Source organism: Leptidea sinapis, chromosome 45, assembly GCF_905404315.1.
Source record: "Leptidea sinapis chromosome 45, ilLepSina1.1, whole genome shotgun sequence".
NCBI lineage: Eukaryota > Metazoa > Arthropoda > Insecta > Lepidoptera > Pieridae > Leptidea > Leptidea sinapis.
The window spans coordinates 7,851,016-7,866,098 of NC_066309.1; the positions used below are offsets into that span (position 1 = coordinate 7,851,016).

Here is a 15,083-nt window from a genome sequence, read left to right on the forward strand (position 1 = left end):
TTACTTCGCCGTAGTACGTACGCAGTAGGCGTAAAAAGACACAAGTATGGCCCTAATGTTAACATTATGATAATCATAATTTCTAGAAATTACCATTAATTTCTCAATCATCATGAAATTCTGGCTTTAAGTTGCCACTGTTATTCTCTGTATGAGATCAAGAGTTCATGCCAATTAAGTCACTGGTAGTATTATATAAATATAATATGCTTTTCACTTCAAAATATATTACGGCCATAACTTCAAAATTCAACAGATGCTGTATAACCACTTCCCTCGAGTCATTGAGTAGAAAAAAAAACATGTCATAATTGGCGGTAAAATTGACAGATTACAAAATTCCTCCGGACATTCCCCAATGTTCCTGTGGTTTCTCTACGGCCTGTTTCATCGTTTTATAAAATTTGAAATGAACTTTCCTTAGTTGAAAGTTGAAGTTCGGGTGTAACAAATAACAATTAATGTGAAAACAACGTGATAATTCCTGAATAATATTCATAATTTACCTAAAAATAAAGAAATAAAAAATGTCTCACAAGTTATCCGAAGGTTCTCTTGAGGTAAGTAATAGTTTTTGAGATTTCAACGAAATATTTCCAAAATCTGTAACATCTTGAGTTAAATAGAAGTAAACAGAAGCTCCATGGTGCAGCATTCAACACAAACTGTATGATTGAAATATAAATTCATTCTACCTTAACTTATAATGAATTTCGTTTAAATTTAATTGGTCAATTTATATCGTAAATAAAGTTAATTAACATTTTTATTTTATGTAATAATAAAAACACCAATAATAATGCAGTTTAGTTTCTAGAAGGAAAATTTTTGAATATATTTATTAAAATTATTGACTGATATTTTCGTTCCAGGTGATAATGCATGGAGGGCTTTATGACAAGCCCATTATGCAGGTTATAGGCAGCAAAAAGATACAGGGAAGTGGGGTTAATGAAAGGTTCAGATTAATGGTGTCTGACGGTAAACATACCCACACTTATGCAATGCTCGCAACACAGCTCAATGATAAACTTATATCAGGAGAGTTATCAGATTATTCAATTGTTCAAATTGACCGTTTTGTTACTTCACTAGTCAAGAATCCAGGAAAAGCTGAAAAGTAAGCTGCATGTAAATCATGATTGATTTTTGATAAAACTGATGTTCCAACTCCAATTATAAATTTGTTTTAAACAATACAATATTATATAGTTACTAATATAAATTCTTAAAGTACTGTTTAATGCAATAAAAACTGAATTTTAAAAACTTAGAAATGCTGAGTAAAGCTAAAATGTTGGTTGTTTACAAAATAAGCCAAATGCTAACCATCCCAAACCGGCAGTTCCCCAGGGTACTCGATTTTTCAGATACTTCAAGACCGAAAGTGCAGTAGCGCACCCTACTCTTTCACAAGTTCTGACTATGATTTTTTTATAAGATGGTTTATTTTGCATGGACTTATAGCTTGTTTCAATAGCTTTCTGATACATTCACTCAAATCATCATCATCAGAATGCTATGTGGGTGTCAAAATAGCACAGATCTGCAACATACTGTGTACCATGCGCAGATCAGAGTGTCAATTTGCTTAGGCTCATTTATTGTTGTTGTTTAAACATTTGTTAACATATTTCATATAGTAAAAAATATACGCTACTAATAACATATTATATTGCGATTCATGCCATACAGCTTTGACATACATATTTGACCTTTCTAGGGCTAGCAGTGACTTTCACTGATAAAATAATAATTTTTTTAAGAAATTATTCAATATAGATCTACAATATGTCTTAAAATTAAAATAGTGAACCTGAAATGCACACAGTGACACTTATTATTTCAATAGCTAGACCTATTTTAATTACTTTTAATTCATACTTACAATATTGCTCAACTGTTTCAGGCGTGTAATGATTATATTGGATATAACTATTATAGTCCCTGGTAATCAAATTGGCAAGACCATTGGTAACCCTACAAGCTGGTCAGAAGAGACAGCTCAAGCTCCACCAGCAAGTACCATGCAGCCAGAACAGAAGCTAAAGGCTACACCTACAACTTCTGCTCCAAGGCCTGCTAATGCTCCTTCCCTTGATAGCAGTCTATTAAGCACACAAATGACTCACCCTATTATAAGCTTGAGTCCATATCAAAATAAGTAAGTTGTTGTAAAAATTTAATCTGTATATTAAGGCATAAAAGGCATTTATTTTCTCAAAATTGATTCCTTTAGAATTCTTTTTGATGTCATTTCTAATATTCTACTACCGCTTTGGAAACAAATGGTGCTCTGATAGAGAAGAAGAGGTGCAAGAGACTCTCCCAGCATTCTTTTTTTGAGCTCTTTTCAATAGAAATATACAATACTAGTGGACCCAACAGACGTTGTCCTGTACACACATCTTAAATTTGAAAAGTCTGTCCAGCCGTTAGGAGGAGTTCACTAACATACACATGAGCAGGAGAATTATATTATATGGACGTAATTGAGAATCTAAACCAATCTCAAATTCACTGAAACAAACAAAAAGTCATCAAAATCGGTCCAGCCGCTTAGGAGGTAGTTTAATTATGAATCTAAACCATTCTTGAATCCACCCCTTCGGGTGAGATTGATGTGTGTCTTCACACACATCAATCTCAAATTCACTGGAACATACAAAAAAATCATCAAAATCGGTACAGCCGTTCAGGAGGTAGTTCAATTGTGAATCTAGACCATTCTTGAATCCACCTGAAGACATACAGAAAGTTTCAATAAAATCGGTCCAGCCGTCTAGGAGGAGTTCAGTGACATACACACACACACACAAGAATTATATATATAAAGATTGTACAGTCATTTCTATCCCTATAAAATAATCACAATCTCGTCCCAGGCTGCCTGATCATTGCGATATTCAGCTGTGGAGTAATAGGATTTACAACAGAGCCATTTTTTTTTAACATTAAAATTTATTTATAGATAATGCCTGAACAGTGGCTGGGACTTTATTATAAAAGTGTATACATTTACCCTTAAAGCCATTATGTATCTTATGAAGCCTACTAGAATTAGTTACAAGCAATCCCTTATTTCTAGTGTTATAAGTTGTAAACATGTTATTCTGTTGTAACATGTGTCTTTAAATGATACATACTATTACTAATTACTTATTTGACATTAATATTAATTATATTTCACATCAATTTAATTCACAATTATATTGTTAAACTATACAATTCCAGAATTTTACTTTAAAGTATAGTAATGGAATTCCTAAAGGAAAATCTTAAAAATAGCACAATAATTATTATTAATAAAATTAAGAAATAGCAAATTTATTGAACTTTTTTCAAAACATTTCTTTGAATGATTATGTTTTATTTGTAGATGGGTGATAAAGGCTAGAGTGATGAGCAAGTCTGGAATTCGCACTTGGAGCAATGCCAAGGGTGAGGGGAAGTTGTTCAGTATGGACCTGTGTGATGACAGCGGAGAAATAAGGGCTACAGCATTCAAAAATGAATGTGACAAATTCTATGATATGATACAGGTATGCATTCATTTAATTTAGTAAGAAAAAATATGACGGTATCACACACAAATGTTTACATAACTTAAAAAGGATTACATTGGATGAAACTATGGAGGAGGCCTGTACAGAATCATATAAATACTAAACTATTTTAAATTTAATTCATTAAAAAGTGTTTTATTTAAATTTAAATGTGTTACACTAATAAAAAAAAATACAAAAGTGTTTCAACTTTGTTATACCACAAAATTCCTACAACACAAGTATTGACATAATTATAGTAACTGTTTATGTGCAAGTGTTCTGATAAAAACTTGCTATTAAATGTTACTAAAAATAGGTTCTAATTTGTAGGCTTGCACATATTTGTTCATGACTAGGAGCAGTCAATTTAGTTTGCAGCTCCTTAACAAACTGGGTCAGTCTTTTAGTTCGTTAACCCTCAGGATTTTCTGGTAGTTTAGAACGTAAGAACTGCCAACTACAATGAACATGCCCAGATGCGTACTAAAACTATTATAGTTAGTGAACATAATTAGATAGATACTGTCAACTATGAGCAGAATATTTTGTACATCGAGCTTGCTCAAGATAAATTATAAACAATTTAATAATTTAGTTTGCAACAAATTTAGTGTAATAACAGTGTTGGATTTCAAAAAAGGATCCGTAGCACAGATCACTAATAGGTAGAATCCATAGGATTGATAATGAACTAAGAACTAAGGAGCAAGTGATCCGGGAACTAGTTCGTCTCTGGGACCACTCTTTCGAACTAGTTAGGTCGCGAACTACACTACTATAATACTACTAATTTTATAATAGATTTCACTATGTGAGTAGCAAAGTTATAATGTTGAGTAATGACAAAATGAACGAACAGCAAAAAAGAGATGTTGCTCGCCTTCGCACCAAGTGTGCTATAATGGCAGATGCTAAATACTTTAATGTGTATGTGTTTATAACAATAATCTTTTCTTACTTGTATACAGCAATGTATTTTACCGAAAAGAAACAGATGCATAAGTGTTTAACATTAATCACAGTGAAAATAAAATAATTTATTCACGTTAATGCTTCGCATGTTTTATTTGGCAGTGTTTGTTTCAGGTTGATAAAGTATATTACATAAGTAGATGCCAGTTGAAGACAGCAAACAAACAGTTCACAAGTCTCAAAAATGACTATGAGATGACATTCACACCGGATACTGTGGTTGCCGAATGTATGGAGGATGCTTCCTGTGTGCCTCAAGTTAAATACGAGTTTATACCTATTAATGAAATAGCTGACAAAGGCCCAGATACACTGTTGGGTAAGAATATTATAATTTTGTACCTCATTATTCAAAGTTTATTATCCAAAGTAAGTAATATATTGTGTTTTTAAAGTTATAACCCTCACTTCTAGGAACAATACATAAATAAATTTTGAAAAACAAAATTTTATGATCTCAAGTCAATTTCCTAATATGAAAATATTAGGGTTCAGCAGGTTATCAACTGTAATGTAGATCCTGTAGATGAAGCCACAACCTGAGAGGTGAACAAAGCAAACAGAATTTTGTAACGGGTGGTACTCGAACGGTTAGCTCAGTTGGTTAGAGCACCGACACTGAACGCCGGAGGTCGTGGGTTCGAATCCCGCATCGTTCATAAAATTTTATTTGTGTATTCAAAGTAAGGTTTCATTGAATGCCCTGATGTAAATAGTATAATTTCTTCTAATGTTTTGAGTTTTCTTTAGTGTTAATAATCTGTGAACGAGACTCGTGCCTGAGTTTGGCGAGTCAACATCTCCTGAGGATACTTCGTGTAGAGGCGAAACTCATGTTGAATTGTTTAAAGACAAATATCGGCAAAATGAACACTAAAGAAAACTCAAAACATTTGGATTATTATAGATTTTCGCAAAGTAACGCCTACTTCAATAAATTTTCATATATATTTTCTGTAAATGTTATAATAGTAGGTACATGTTAAAGTAACAAAACATCTCGTTATTAAAATAAGCTTCTGCAAACTAAATCTAAATTCACAGTACACAGTTCCGGGTCCTACCCAATGTCAATTAAAATTTATAATAAGTTACCAGAACACTTTAAAGCCGAAACCAATATTTAAAAATTCATAAGCACTTGAAAAAACTTACTTTTGGAATAAAGTTATCATTCTATTAATGAATACTTGATGTTGACCCTCTGTTGTTCATTGATATGCCTTACAAGATGCATGTGATAATTTAGTACTATAATTTTGTTTAGTAACTAAGCCGCATGTATTGAACTAAAACTTAATTAGATGAAAAAACACTTAGTACATTGACTGAATAGTGAGCTACTTTCTGGATTTGTTAATCCAAAGATGTGTTGCAAGATCTGCTTATTTTCCTGTATTTTGCGGATAAATTTGAACAATAAAGAGAAGGCCAGATACTTCTAGTCAAAGTTAATTATTTAGATAATATTTAATACCAGTGGGAGGCTCCTTTGCACAGGATGCTGGCTAGATTGGGGGTACCACAACAGCGCCTATTTCTGCCATGAAGTAGTAATGTGTAAGCATTATTTTCAGTCGGAAGGGTGCCGTGGCCAGTGAACTTAACATCTTATGTGAGACATAGGTGACAAGCGCAATTGTTGTGCCGCTCAGAAGTTTGGGTTTTATAATGGTAATAATCCTGAGCGGCTCTACATTGTAATGGGCAGGGCGTATTTATTACCATCAGCAGAACATCCTGCTGTCATAAAATAAAAAAATAAAATAAGTTTATTCTTCATAAGAGTATCCCTTTATACAGTTTCTTACCTAATTAGTGGATATTTTAAAGTATTCTTTCCATCTTTAGATGTAATTGGTGTGTGCAAAATGGCTAGTGATGTTCAAGAACTAACTGCAAGGAGTACTGGTAAACTGCTGAAAAAACGGGAAGTTACACTTGTTGATGCAACGGGTGCTGTAAGTATTAATTTACTTACTGGATTGATATGTTTTGTGCAGAGTGATTGTAGGGGACGCATACTATTCTTAATTAATTCATAGGGCATTTTACTCTTTATGACAAATATCTACTTGAGATAACTTTGTCAGTAAAAATTTAGTTTTAGCTCGAAAAGAAATATTATTTTATGCATTATTACAATATTTACGTTTTTATCTTTTTCCAATAAGCGAAATCATGATAATTTTACGTCATCAGCTCATCTAAAAAAGTATCAACCAATTAACATCTATGATTTCAGCTTTCATTCTTATGTACTTTTGTCCCTTTATTATTATATATTATCCTAATATATAAAAAATTACAAAAATCCTAACAGAATGGCAACCACAAGATGGAAAAAGGAAACAGGGCAGACATATGAGAAGAAAATTTGTGCTATTTGGATTAGAAAATAAAAATATGCAGGTTTTTCTGGCTTAGCAAAAAAATTAAAAAAAAACGAATGTGAATGAAAATTTTCAGACGGTTCAATATTGAATTATTTTCGGTAGTTTGTAATTAATATTTAGAATAATATTTCATAAGAAATTTTATATAAATAAGAGAAAAATTTCAAAAAAATCAGTTTATGGATACTGGATAACATAGTGATCCAGATTGGGCGAGTCTGTTAAAATGGTTCACATTGCAAGTGATAATGCAGTTATTAAACTCGAATTGCTACATGTGAACAGTTATTTGGAGCGACTTGATACAATTCTTTATGATGGACATTACAAAAGTCAATGGTCTTAACAGCCATCCACAAATGTAATTCGTCATCATAATTTTTTTTAAATGAAAATAAGGGACGAGACGAGCAGGGCGTTCAGCTGATGGTAATTGATACGCCCAGGCCATTACAATGCAGTGCTGCTCAGGATTCTTAAAAAACCCAAAAATTATGAGCGGCACTATAATTGCGCTCGTCACCTTGAGACATAAAATGTTAAGTCTCATTTTCCCAGTAATTTCACTACCTACTTCGCCATTCAGACCGAAATACAGTATGTTTACACATTACTGCTTCACGGCATAAATAGGCGCCGTTGTGGTATCCATAATCTAGCCGGCATCCTGCCTAAGGAGCTTCCCACTGGTAATCATTTCAGCCGAAAGACGTTAACTGCTGGACAAAGGCCTTCCCCAAGGATCGTATGACAATCGGTCATCATCCAATCTTATTCCGGCGATGTTGAACCAGATATAATTTACTCACATAATACATTTCTTCACTTCCAGATATGTCTGACGCTCTGGGGAAACTCTGCGGAAACTTTCGACGGCAACGCCCATCCTGTAGTCGCTGCTAAAGTAAGCTTTTGGTGTTACTTTTATAAGATTCCTTAATGTTATTTGTTAACTAATAGTTCTTACACATTATCAAAGTAAAGCTCGATGCAGAAATGGTAACTACTACACTAAGTCTTATTGTCTGATCTCTGGTGTTTTGGTCTGTAGCTACTACCTAAGTCAGTAGGAGCCGATCTAATTCCTAGCCAACAGATATGTTTGTCAATCATGTCTCGTGAACTTATAATGTTTTGGTCGTGAACTTATAATTTGGCCAACGGTTGTGGCCAGAATGGTTTGCTCAGTTGGTAGGAACGCTCGGACGGAACGCAAGAGGCGCGGGTTCGATTCTCACGTCGCTCATAAATTTTGGTTACAAATATAGTTTTTATTTTTATGGAAAAGGAGGACAAACTATCTATGTACGAGTCACCTGGTGTTAAGTGATCACCGCCTCCCACATTCTCTTGCAACACCAGAGGAATCACAGGAGTGTTTCCGGCCTTTAAGGAAGGTGTACGCGCTTTTTTTGAAGGTACCCATGTCGTATCGTCCCTGAAACACCGCACAAGCTACGTAAATACAATTATCTCATAGAATATCCTGGTAAAGGATGGTGATTGTTATTTGAATGACAGGGAGTCAGAGTGACGGAGTTCAACGGTAGCAAGAGTCTGTCGTGTCTGGCCAGCTCCATGGTGCGTCACAACCCTGACCTGCCGCGAGCACATCAGCTGCGGGGCTGGTACGACAATGGCGGCGCAGACCTGGACGTCGTCAATATATCCGCCAGGTTATATTTCATTAATAATGTTTACAGTACGAGGCTGTTTTGTTTTTGTGACTGTTTGGAAAACCAATATTTAAGCTAGTGAAGATTTAAAAATCGAATAGTCATAAAGACATATTGTTAGATAGAATAAATGAGGGTTTTGCCGCCTGCTATTTTTTCATAGTTCACTCAACGAATCGAACGAATGATACGATACACAAGTCACCAAACCAGTTATTCGGCTCTCGAAGGCTCAAAGCACATTCATTTTGTACAAAACCTCCACGCGCGGCATATTAACAATTGTATCATGCATTAAGTAATTTTTGTCGGAGTAATTTTAAATACATACTACCTGACTAATAAAAAAAAATACTGTTTTATAGGAATTTGCCAATAATATTTCAAAACATCAAGAATTATTTCGTAAAATATGCTCCCTGTTGTTATCGGCATCTCCAATTCGTGGCAGTGGGAAGTCCAGAAGGCATGTGATTATCGTCAATTGAACATCAGATGACATCGATTTTACGTTGTAAAGCAACCGTTTCCACCACATCTGTGCAACATCTAATAACTTAGGTTACCTCCCCGTTTATCTACACGTTGTGTTTGTATGAAAGAGATGAAACTATTATGCACAACTAATTTCAGAAAAATCCAATATCGCTCATGGCTTCTATCCAGTGTCCTTTAGACACTTAGATTCCCTGTTTTTGATTGCTAGCGGAGGCATCCGCAACTCCTAGAACAACACGCGCCGATTAAGTCCAAGCGCTCCCGCGGGCGTTCCTTACAGTACGGTAAATAGAACGGTATTTAAATAAATTCGTGATTCTGCCCTACTGAAACTAAACATCATGCTTCTTTATGACAATAATGGACGAGACGAGCAGGAAGTTCTCATGGTAATAGATAGGCCCTGCCCATTGCAATGAAGCCCCGCTCAGAATTCTTGATATACCCAAAAATTCTAAGCAGTTCACTACAATTGCGCTTGTCACATTGACACATAATATGTTAAGTCACATTTGCCCAGTAATTACGCTACGACGCCCTTCAGACTGAAACATAATAATGCTTACACATTGCTGCTTCACGACGGGAATAGACGCCATTGTGGGACGGGATGAAGCATCCTGTGCAAAGGAACCTCCCACTGTTAAAATTGTATTATCTGACTTGTACTGTTTATCACAAGTTAGATTGTGTTCCAGAGCGGGCGCCGGCGGGTACTCGGGCAGCGGTGAATGGATCACGTTCTCGGAGGCCGAGGGCCGCCAGCTGGGCTCGGGCAACAAGGGCGACTACTTCACCTCGCTGGGCGTGCTCACCTTCACCTTCGCAGACAACGCCGTGTACAAGGCCTGCCCCCAGGACCAGTGCAACAAGAAGCTGCTGGACCAGGAGAACGGCCTGTTCCGCTGCGAGAAGTGCAACCGCGAGTATCCCAACTACAAGTACCGGCTGCTGCTGGGGGTGAGTACACATCAAGAAGCTCAGTCATGAACCTGTTTTGTAACTTAATTGTATTTGTATGTTCACTTGTTATCTGCGATACAGGCATGCCTAGTGTGGAAAGCGCTGCTAATTTTGTAAGCTTGTACATAAGTACATTTTATTTATATTTGAAACATGTGAAAATATCATGTTTCTTTCATTTAATTCAATAAAAAAATAGTGCAATATCAAAACGTACCTTTTTTTCTCTCCAATGGCAATTTTTAAAAAAAAACTCCGATTATCCGAATATTTGTTTATCCGAATGGGTCCCGGTCCCCATTAATTCGGATAGTTGGAGTTCTACTGTAATAGTATATTTCATTACGAGTGCGGAAAGCCTGTCATTGCAAAGAGTTCCGACAAAAGACAGTTTGACAGTCGGAACAAGTTGCAATGACGGTTCCGTACGTGTACTGAACAACTATTTTTAATACAGTTGCGAAAAAATAAAGCAATTTAATAGAATAATAAAAACACAATAAACTCAACTATCTAAAATGGCGCCAACCGTAAAAGAATATAAGCAGAGATTTTTTTTTGTTTTCTTCAGGCATTCTGGGTAGGCAAAGGCAAAGCTATGCCCATACAGCCAAGTCTTCAGTAATTTTTTTTTATTGATATGAAATGAAAATGAAATTTAATGAGATGAAATAAAACCTAACCTAACTCATTAAATCTGATATTGAAACTAATTAGTAGCTTCTTTTTAGGAATATTTGTATGAATCATTCATACAAATATTCCTGTGCCCTGTGCTGCCCCGGGGCGTAAAGAGAATAGGGTAGTCCCAGGTCCAAGGGTGTCGTAAGAGGCGACTACGGGCTTCTTGAAAGTGGGAGAGTCACGCTGCTGTCTTATGACGTCAGCACAATCGGGCCAGACTCGTCCGGGTTACTTACCACACTCGCACAGAATACCGGCGTGAAGTAGCGGCCTAGTGCCGCTATGTTTCGCATAGGTTAGTGTCGAGGAGGCCATTCCCCCCCGTCCTTTCCCTCGGAATACTGGGTCTCGAAATCTTGAGCAATTGCCAATTCCGTGGCCATCTGGAGGGCAAAGCCAAACTGGCTTCAAAGAAACTGGGCGTCATAAATAGAGCACGGCAATACTTCAAGCCGGCCCACATTCTAGCGCTCTACAAAGCGCAGGTCCGGCCTCACATGGAGTATTGCTGTCATCTCTGGTCTGGCGCACCCCAGTATCAGCTCGATCCATTTGACCGCGTGTAACGCAGAGCAGCTCGAATTGTCGGGGACCCAGTACTCTGTGAACGGCTGGATCACTTGGCGTTGCGTAGAGACGTCGCTTCATTGTGTGTCTTCTACCGCATTTATCACGGGGAGTGTTCCGAAGAGCTGTTTAACCTGATTCTTGCCGCCGAATTCCACCTTCGCACGACACGCCACAAGTTACGATATCATCCTCACCATCTGGATGTGTGGCGGTCCTCCACAGTGCGGTTTTCAAGGAGCTTTCTTCCTCGTACCACGAAGCTGTGGAATGAGCTTCCTTGTGCGGTGTTTCCGGGACGATACGACATGGGTACCTTCAAGAAAAGCGCGTACACCTTCCTTAAAGGCCGGCAACGCTCTTGTGATTCCTCTGGTGTTGCAGGAGAGTGTGGGCGGCGGTGATCACTTAACACCAGGTGACCCGTACGCTCGTTTGTCCTCCTATTCTATAAAAAAAAATTACGAAATTTATTCATAAAAATTTCGATGAATTTTTTTGTAAAAACTTCGTGGATGGTTTTTCTTTTTAATAGACATTATTTTGACAGTTGGGAAAGAGAACGGACGAGTTCGGAAAAGGTAAAGAAAAAGCTCGAGTATGTAATAGCTCACATCCCGAACGCTATACATCCCTGCAATACGCCACTTTTTAAGCGTATTAAAAACATATTTATCTACACTCATGCTTTAAATCCTCTATTAAAGATTTTGAAACAGTTAGCTTATTGCCAACATTAAAACACCCAATGTCGTAATAACCATTACATCATTCAAACGAGTGTTGTAATGTTGTACTGAATTTCATAACAACATTAGTTACGCAGGCCCAACACGGCTAAACCTGCCACCCCTTACCCCGACGTAGTGCTGATCGAGCACCCATTGTCTTTTTCATTTCTTTAGTTTAATTATAATATTGTTTATCAGTCTTATTCCAATTTACCAGTGAGTAACATTAAATATTGTTAAATAAAGTGCTTTTTAAAAACTTAATTCCCGACGCCCGATACATAACTCACTCCTTGGTTTTTTTTTCGATCCCTTCATGTACAAAGAGTTTCAACAAACAGCCACATTCTTATTTCTCGATGCGCGATATCTGTATGAATTTCAAAAAAAGATCATTTTCGTTTACGCGCGTTCCACACTACCAGAACATGTCGCGCCGTAAAAAAAAGTAGGTTGTAGGATATGAGCGATTGAAGTTTTGACAGCACACCGCCGGATATTTTAAACGCTGCAAAATAACATAATATTCAAGTGAATTTTAATAATTGCACTATAGTACAAAATGTAAATTACTACTAAAATTAACAATCCTTTCATTAATATTTAGTTTATTTGTATATAATCAGTAAGGGGTGATATTAGGTTACTATTAGGGCTGGCTGTTTTAATGTTAGCAGTAAGTTAACTGTTTCAGAATCTTTTAGAGGATTCATATTCTGGGTGTAGATAAAGTCTTGTATGCAACTGTTGATAATTAGGTATTAAAGACTCATGTGATACTACTATCAATCCACATTCGTGTTGTAATAGCCCTTATTATTATTTCTGTCGGTCAGGCCCACGTGTCGGACCCCTCGGGCGACCAGCGCGTGACGGCCTTCAACGAGGCGGCCGAGACGATCCTCGGGCGTCACGCCGCCGACATCGGCCGCCTGTTCGAGTACGACAAGCCGGCCTACGCGCAGATGTTCGACGACGTCAAGTTTAACACCTACGTGTTCAAGTTCCGCACCAAGATGGAGGTCTACAACGTGAGTACTGCGCCGCAACAATGTTTAAGAAAAATTATTGAATTATAATAGTTATAATGGTAAATTTTGATGATATGATAAACGATAAAAGTTATTCACAATAAAATTTCATATCACTCAATAGATAAATTTTACATTTAAAACGTGACGCGCGCACATACAATTAAACAAATAGACTATAATTGAAATAGTACATTTTACAACGAGTGCACAAAACGAACCATTTTTATCCGAGACTATTAGCACTGATAGTAATGTCGAGGATAAAATGGTTTTCTGGACGAGTTATAAACTCTGCTTTTCAATTTCAATTGCGAGAATATAAAACAGTAGTATAACATGGTCATTTTTAACAATTGTAGCAAATTAAAAGAAATTTATTAATAAACGCACGAAAAAACAAGACCGTTGTTTCCCGCCGCTTTTTTTTAATCTTACAACATTGATATTAGGCTTGAGCTCCAAACCTATACAGCCTACTATTAAATTAATTTTGTAATTTATATATTTTTTTAATTAATTAAATAAGCCACTGTATTATTATGTAAATTTTAATATCTTTTATGTCTTAAAAAACACATGAGGCAAATAAATTAAAAATAGGAAAAAAGGTGTGTTCAATTTCATTTCAAATTCCGTACATTTTTGTTAAATATGTTTGCAGGACGAAGCACGCCTTAAGACAGTAGTGATGAGCGCACAACCCGTCGACTATAAGGACGCTAACTCGAGGCTCATTAAAAGTATTAAAGCTTTAAGTGGTGTCGATGTATAACTCATCCAGTGTTGCCAAACCTTTTATATAGTTATTATGTAAACAAACCATGTTATATTTTTAGATTAACGCGTACTAAACATTTAAATAAAATACTTTTTAAACGATCAAAAAATATCACTGAATTCTACCATTTTGTAAATTTAACAAAATTTATTTATTTCGACATATCTTGTTTTTGCAATTCACCAACCAGGTCGCAGGCGACTCATAAATAATGTTAAATTTACCAAATATTTGCATCCTTTCAAAAAGTATTTTATTTGAACCATGTTACCTCTAAACGCTCATATTGTTGTTTGAGCCTATAGATGTTATCAAAGTAAATTATGTTCTTAAATTAAAGTGATATTCTTATAAGGATTCATTAAAGAGATATTTTGTAAATTGTTTATTATTGAACCATTACAATTTTGCCTCAACTCTTCAGATAATATCATTTAACATTCAATGTTGATATAAAAACATAGTCTCAAAGGTATACCTTTGGACATGTCCATACTAAATTTCATCAAGCATAAGATAGAGGGACTTAACTTTTAATATTTATATGGATTCTAGATAAATGACAGGTTTGTTTGACCATTTATCACTGTATGGTTCTAATTATAAATATACTACTTAGATACTAAAAATTTATGTCGCCTGAACGGTTGGAATGTACGTTTGCCCAAATGTTTATTGGCTTTAGTTTTATTTCTGTCATCTGTTCAGAAATAAATTAACTTATGGTCTTGATTTTGTAAAAAAAACTTCGTGAAGCGAGGGTGTCGTTTCGTATCCTCTTGAGACAATTCTTATTCCAGATTTGCTGTTGAATGCTTGTCAACCCTGACTTCATAAGACACATTTTTTTATTAGATACATAATATGGGGTAAGGCTCATGAGCTCCGCTTGGATGTTGAAAAGCCGCTGGTATGTTTGTGAACATTAATATTGCTTGGAGTTAGGACGAATTTTGCGGTCTGTCTTCTATTCTTTGGCTTCACACATTTAATGTCAGTGCTGAAAAGATCTGAGCCTAAACTTAATCTTTTAAAAATAGCAGGAATTAAGTTTAGAATGATTAGTGTTTCATCAAAACGTTCTAATTCTATTCTATGTTCTCTAAAAAGCCGGCAACACTCCTATGATACCTCTCTGATGTTGCTAGGGCGGCAGTCATCACTTAACATCAGATAACACATATCCTCGTTTGTCTTTCTCATCCATAAAAAAAATATTAAGGACAGAATAGATCA

At 35.9% G+C, this 15,083-nt stretch overlaps 1 protein-coding gene and 1 non-coding gene across 2 annotated transcripts; both read left to right on the plus strand.

The window, feature by feature from the left end:
• Positions 1 to 336: 336 nt before the first annotated feature.
• On the plus strand, positions 337 to 14,228 carry LOC126977384 (replication protein A 70 kDa DNA-binding subunit). The gene is made up of 11 exons (XM_050826148.1): positions 337 to 560; positions 873 to 1,120; positions 1,910 to 2,164; positions 3,380 to 3,542; positions 4,635 to 4,839; positions 6,372 to 6,481; positions 7,749 to 7,820; positions 8,438 to 8,592; positions 9,789 to 10,050; positions 12,872 to 13,066; positions 13,731 to 14,228. The coding sequence occupies exons 1-11, from the start codon at positions 528 to 530 to the stop codon at positions 13,839 to 13,841; spliced, it is 1,809 nt and encodes a 602-aa protein (XP_050682105.1). The 5' UTR covers positions 337 to 527; the 3' UTR covers positions 13,842 to 14,228.
• Trnas-uga (transfer RNA serine (anticodon UGA)) lies at positions 5,106 to 5,179 on the plus strand. The gene has a single exon. It is a non-coding gene; the product is annotated as a tRNA-Ser (tRNA).
• Positions 14,229 to 15,083: the final 855 nt, after the last annotated feature.

What these genes read in the sequence shown, in the direction of transcription:
- LOC126977384 (XM_050826148.1), top strand. Translation starts at nt 528, where the DNA reads ATGTCTCACAAGTTATCCGAAGGTTCTCTTGAG. An exon ending in AATCCAGGAAAAGCTGAAAA is followed by an intron (nt 1,121 to 1,909) that starts GTAAGCTGCATG and finishes CAACTGTTTCAG; the next exon opens with GCGTGTAATGATTATATTGG. An exon ending in TTGAGTCCATATCAAAATAA is followed by an intron (nt 2,165 to 3,379) that starts GTAAGTTGTTGT and finishes TTTTATTTGTAG; the next exon opens with ATGGGTGATAAAGGCTAGAG.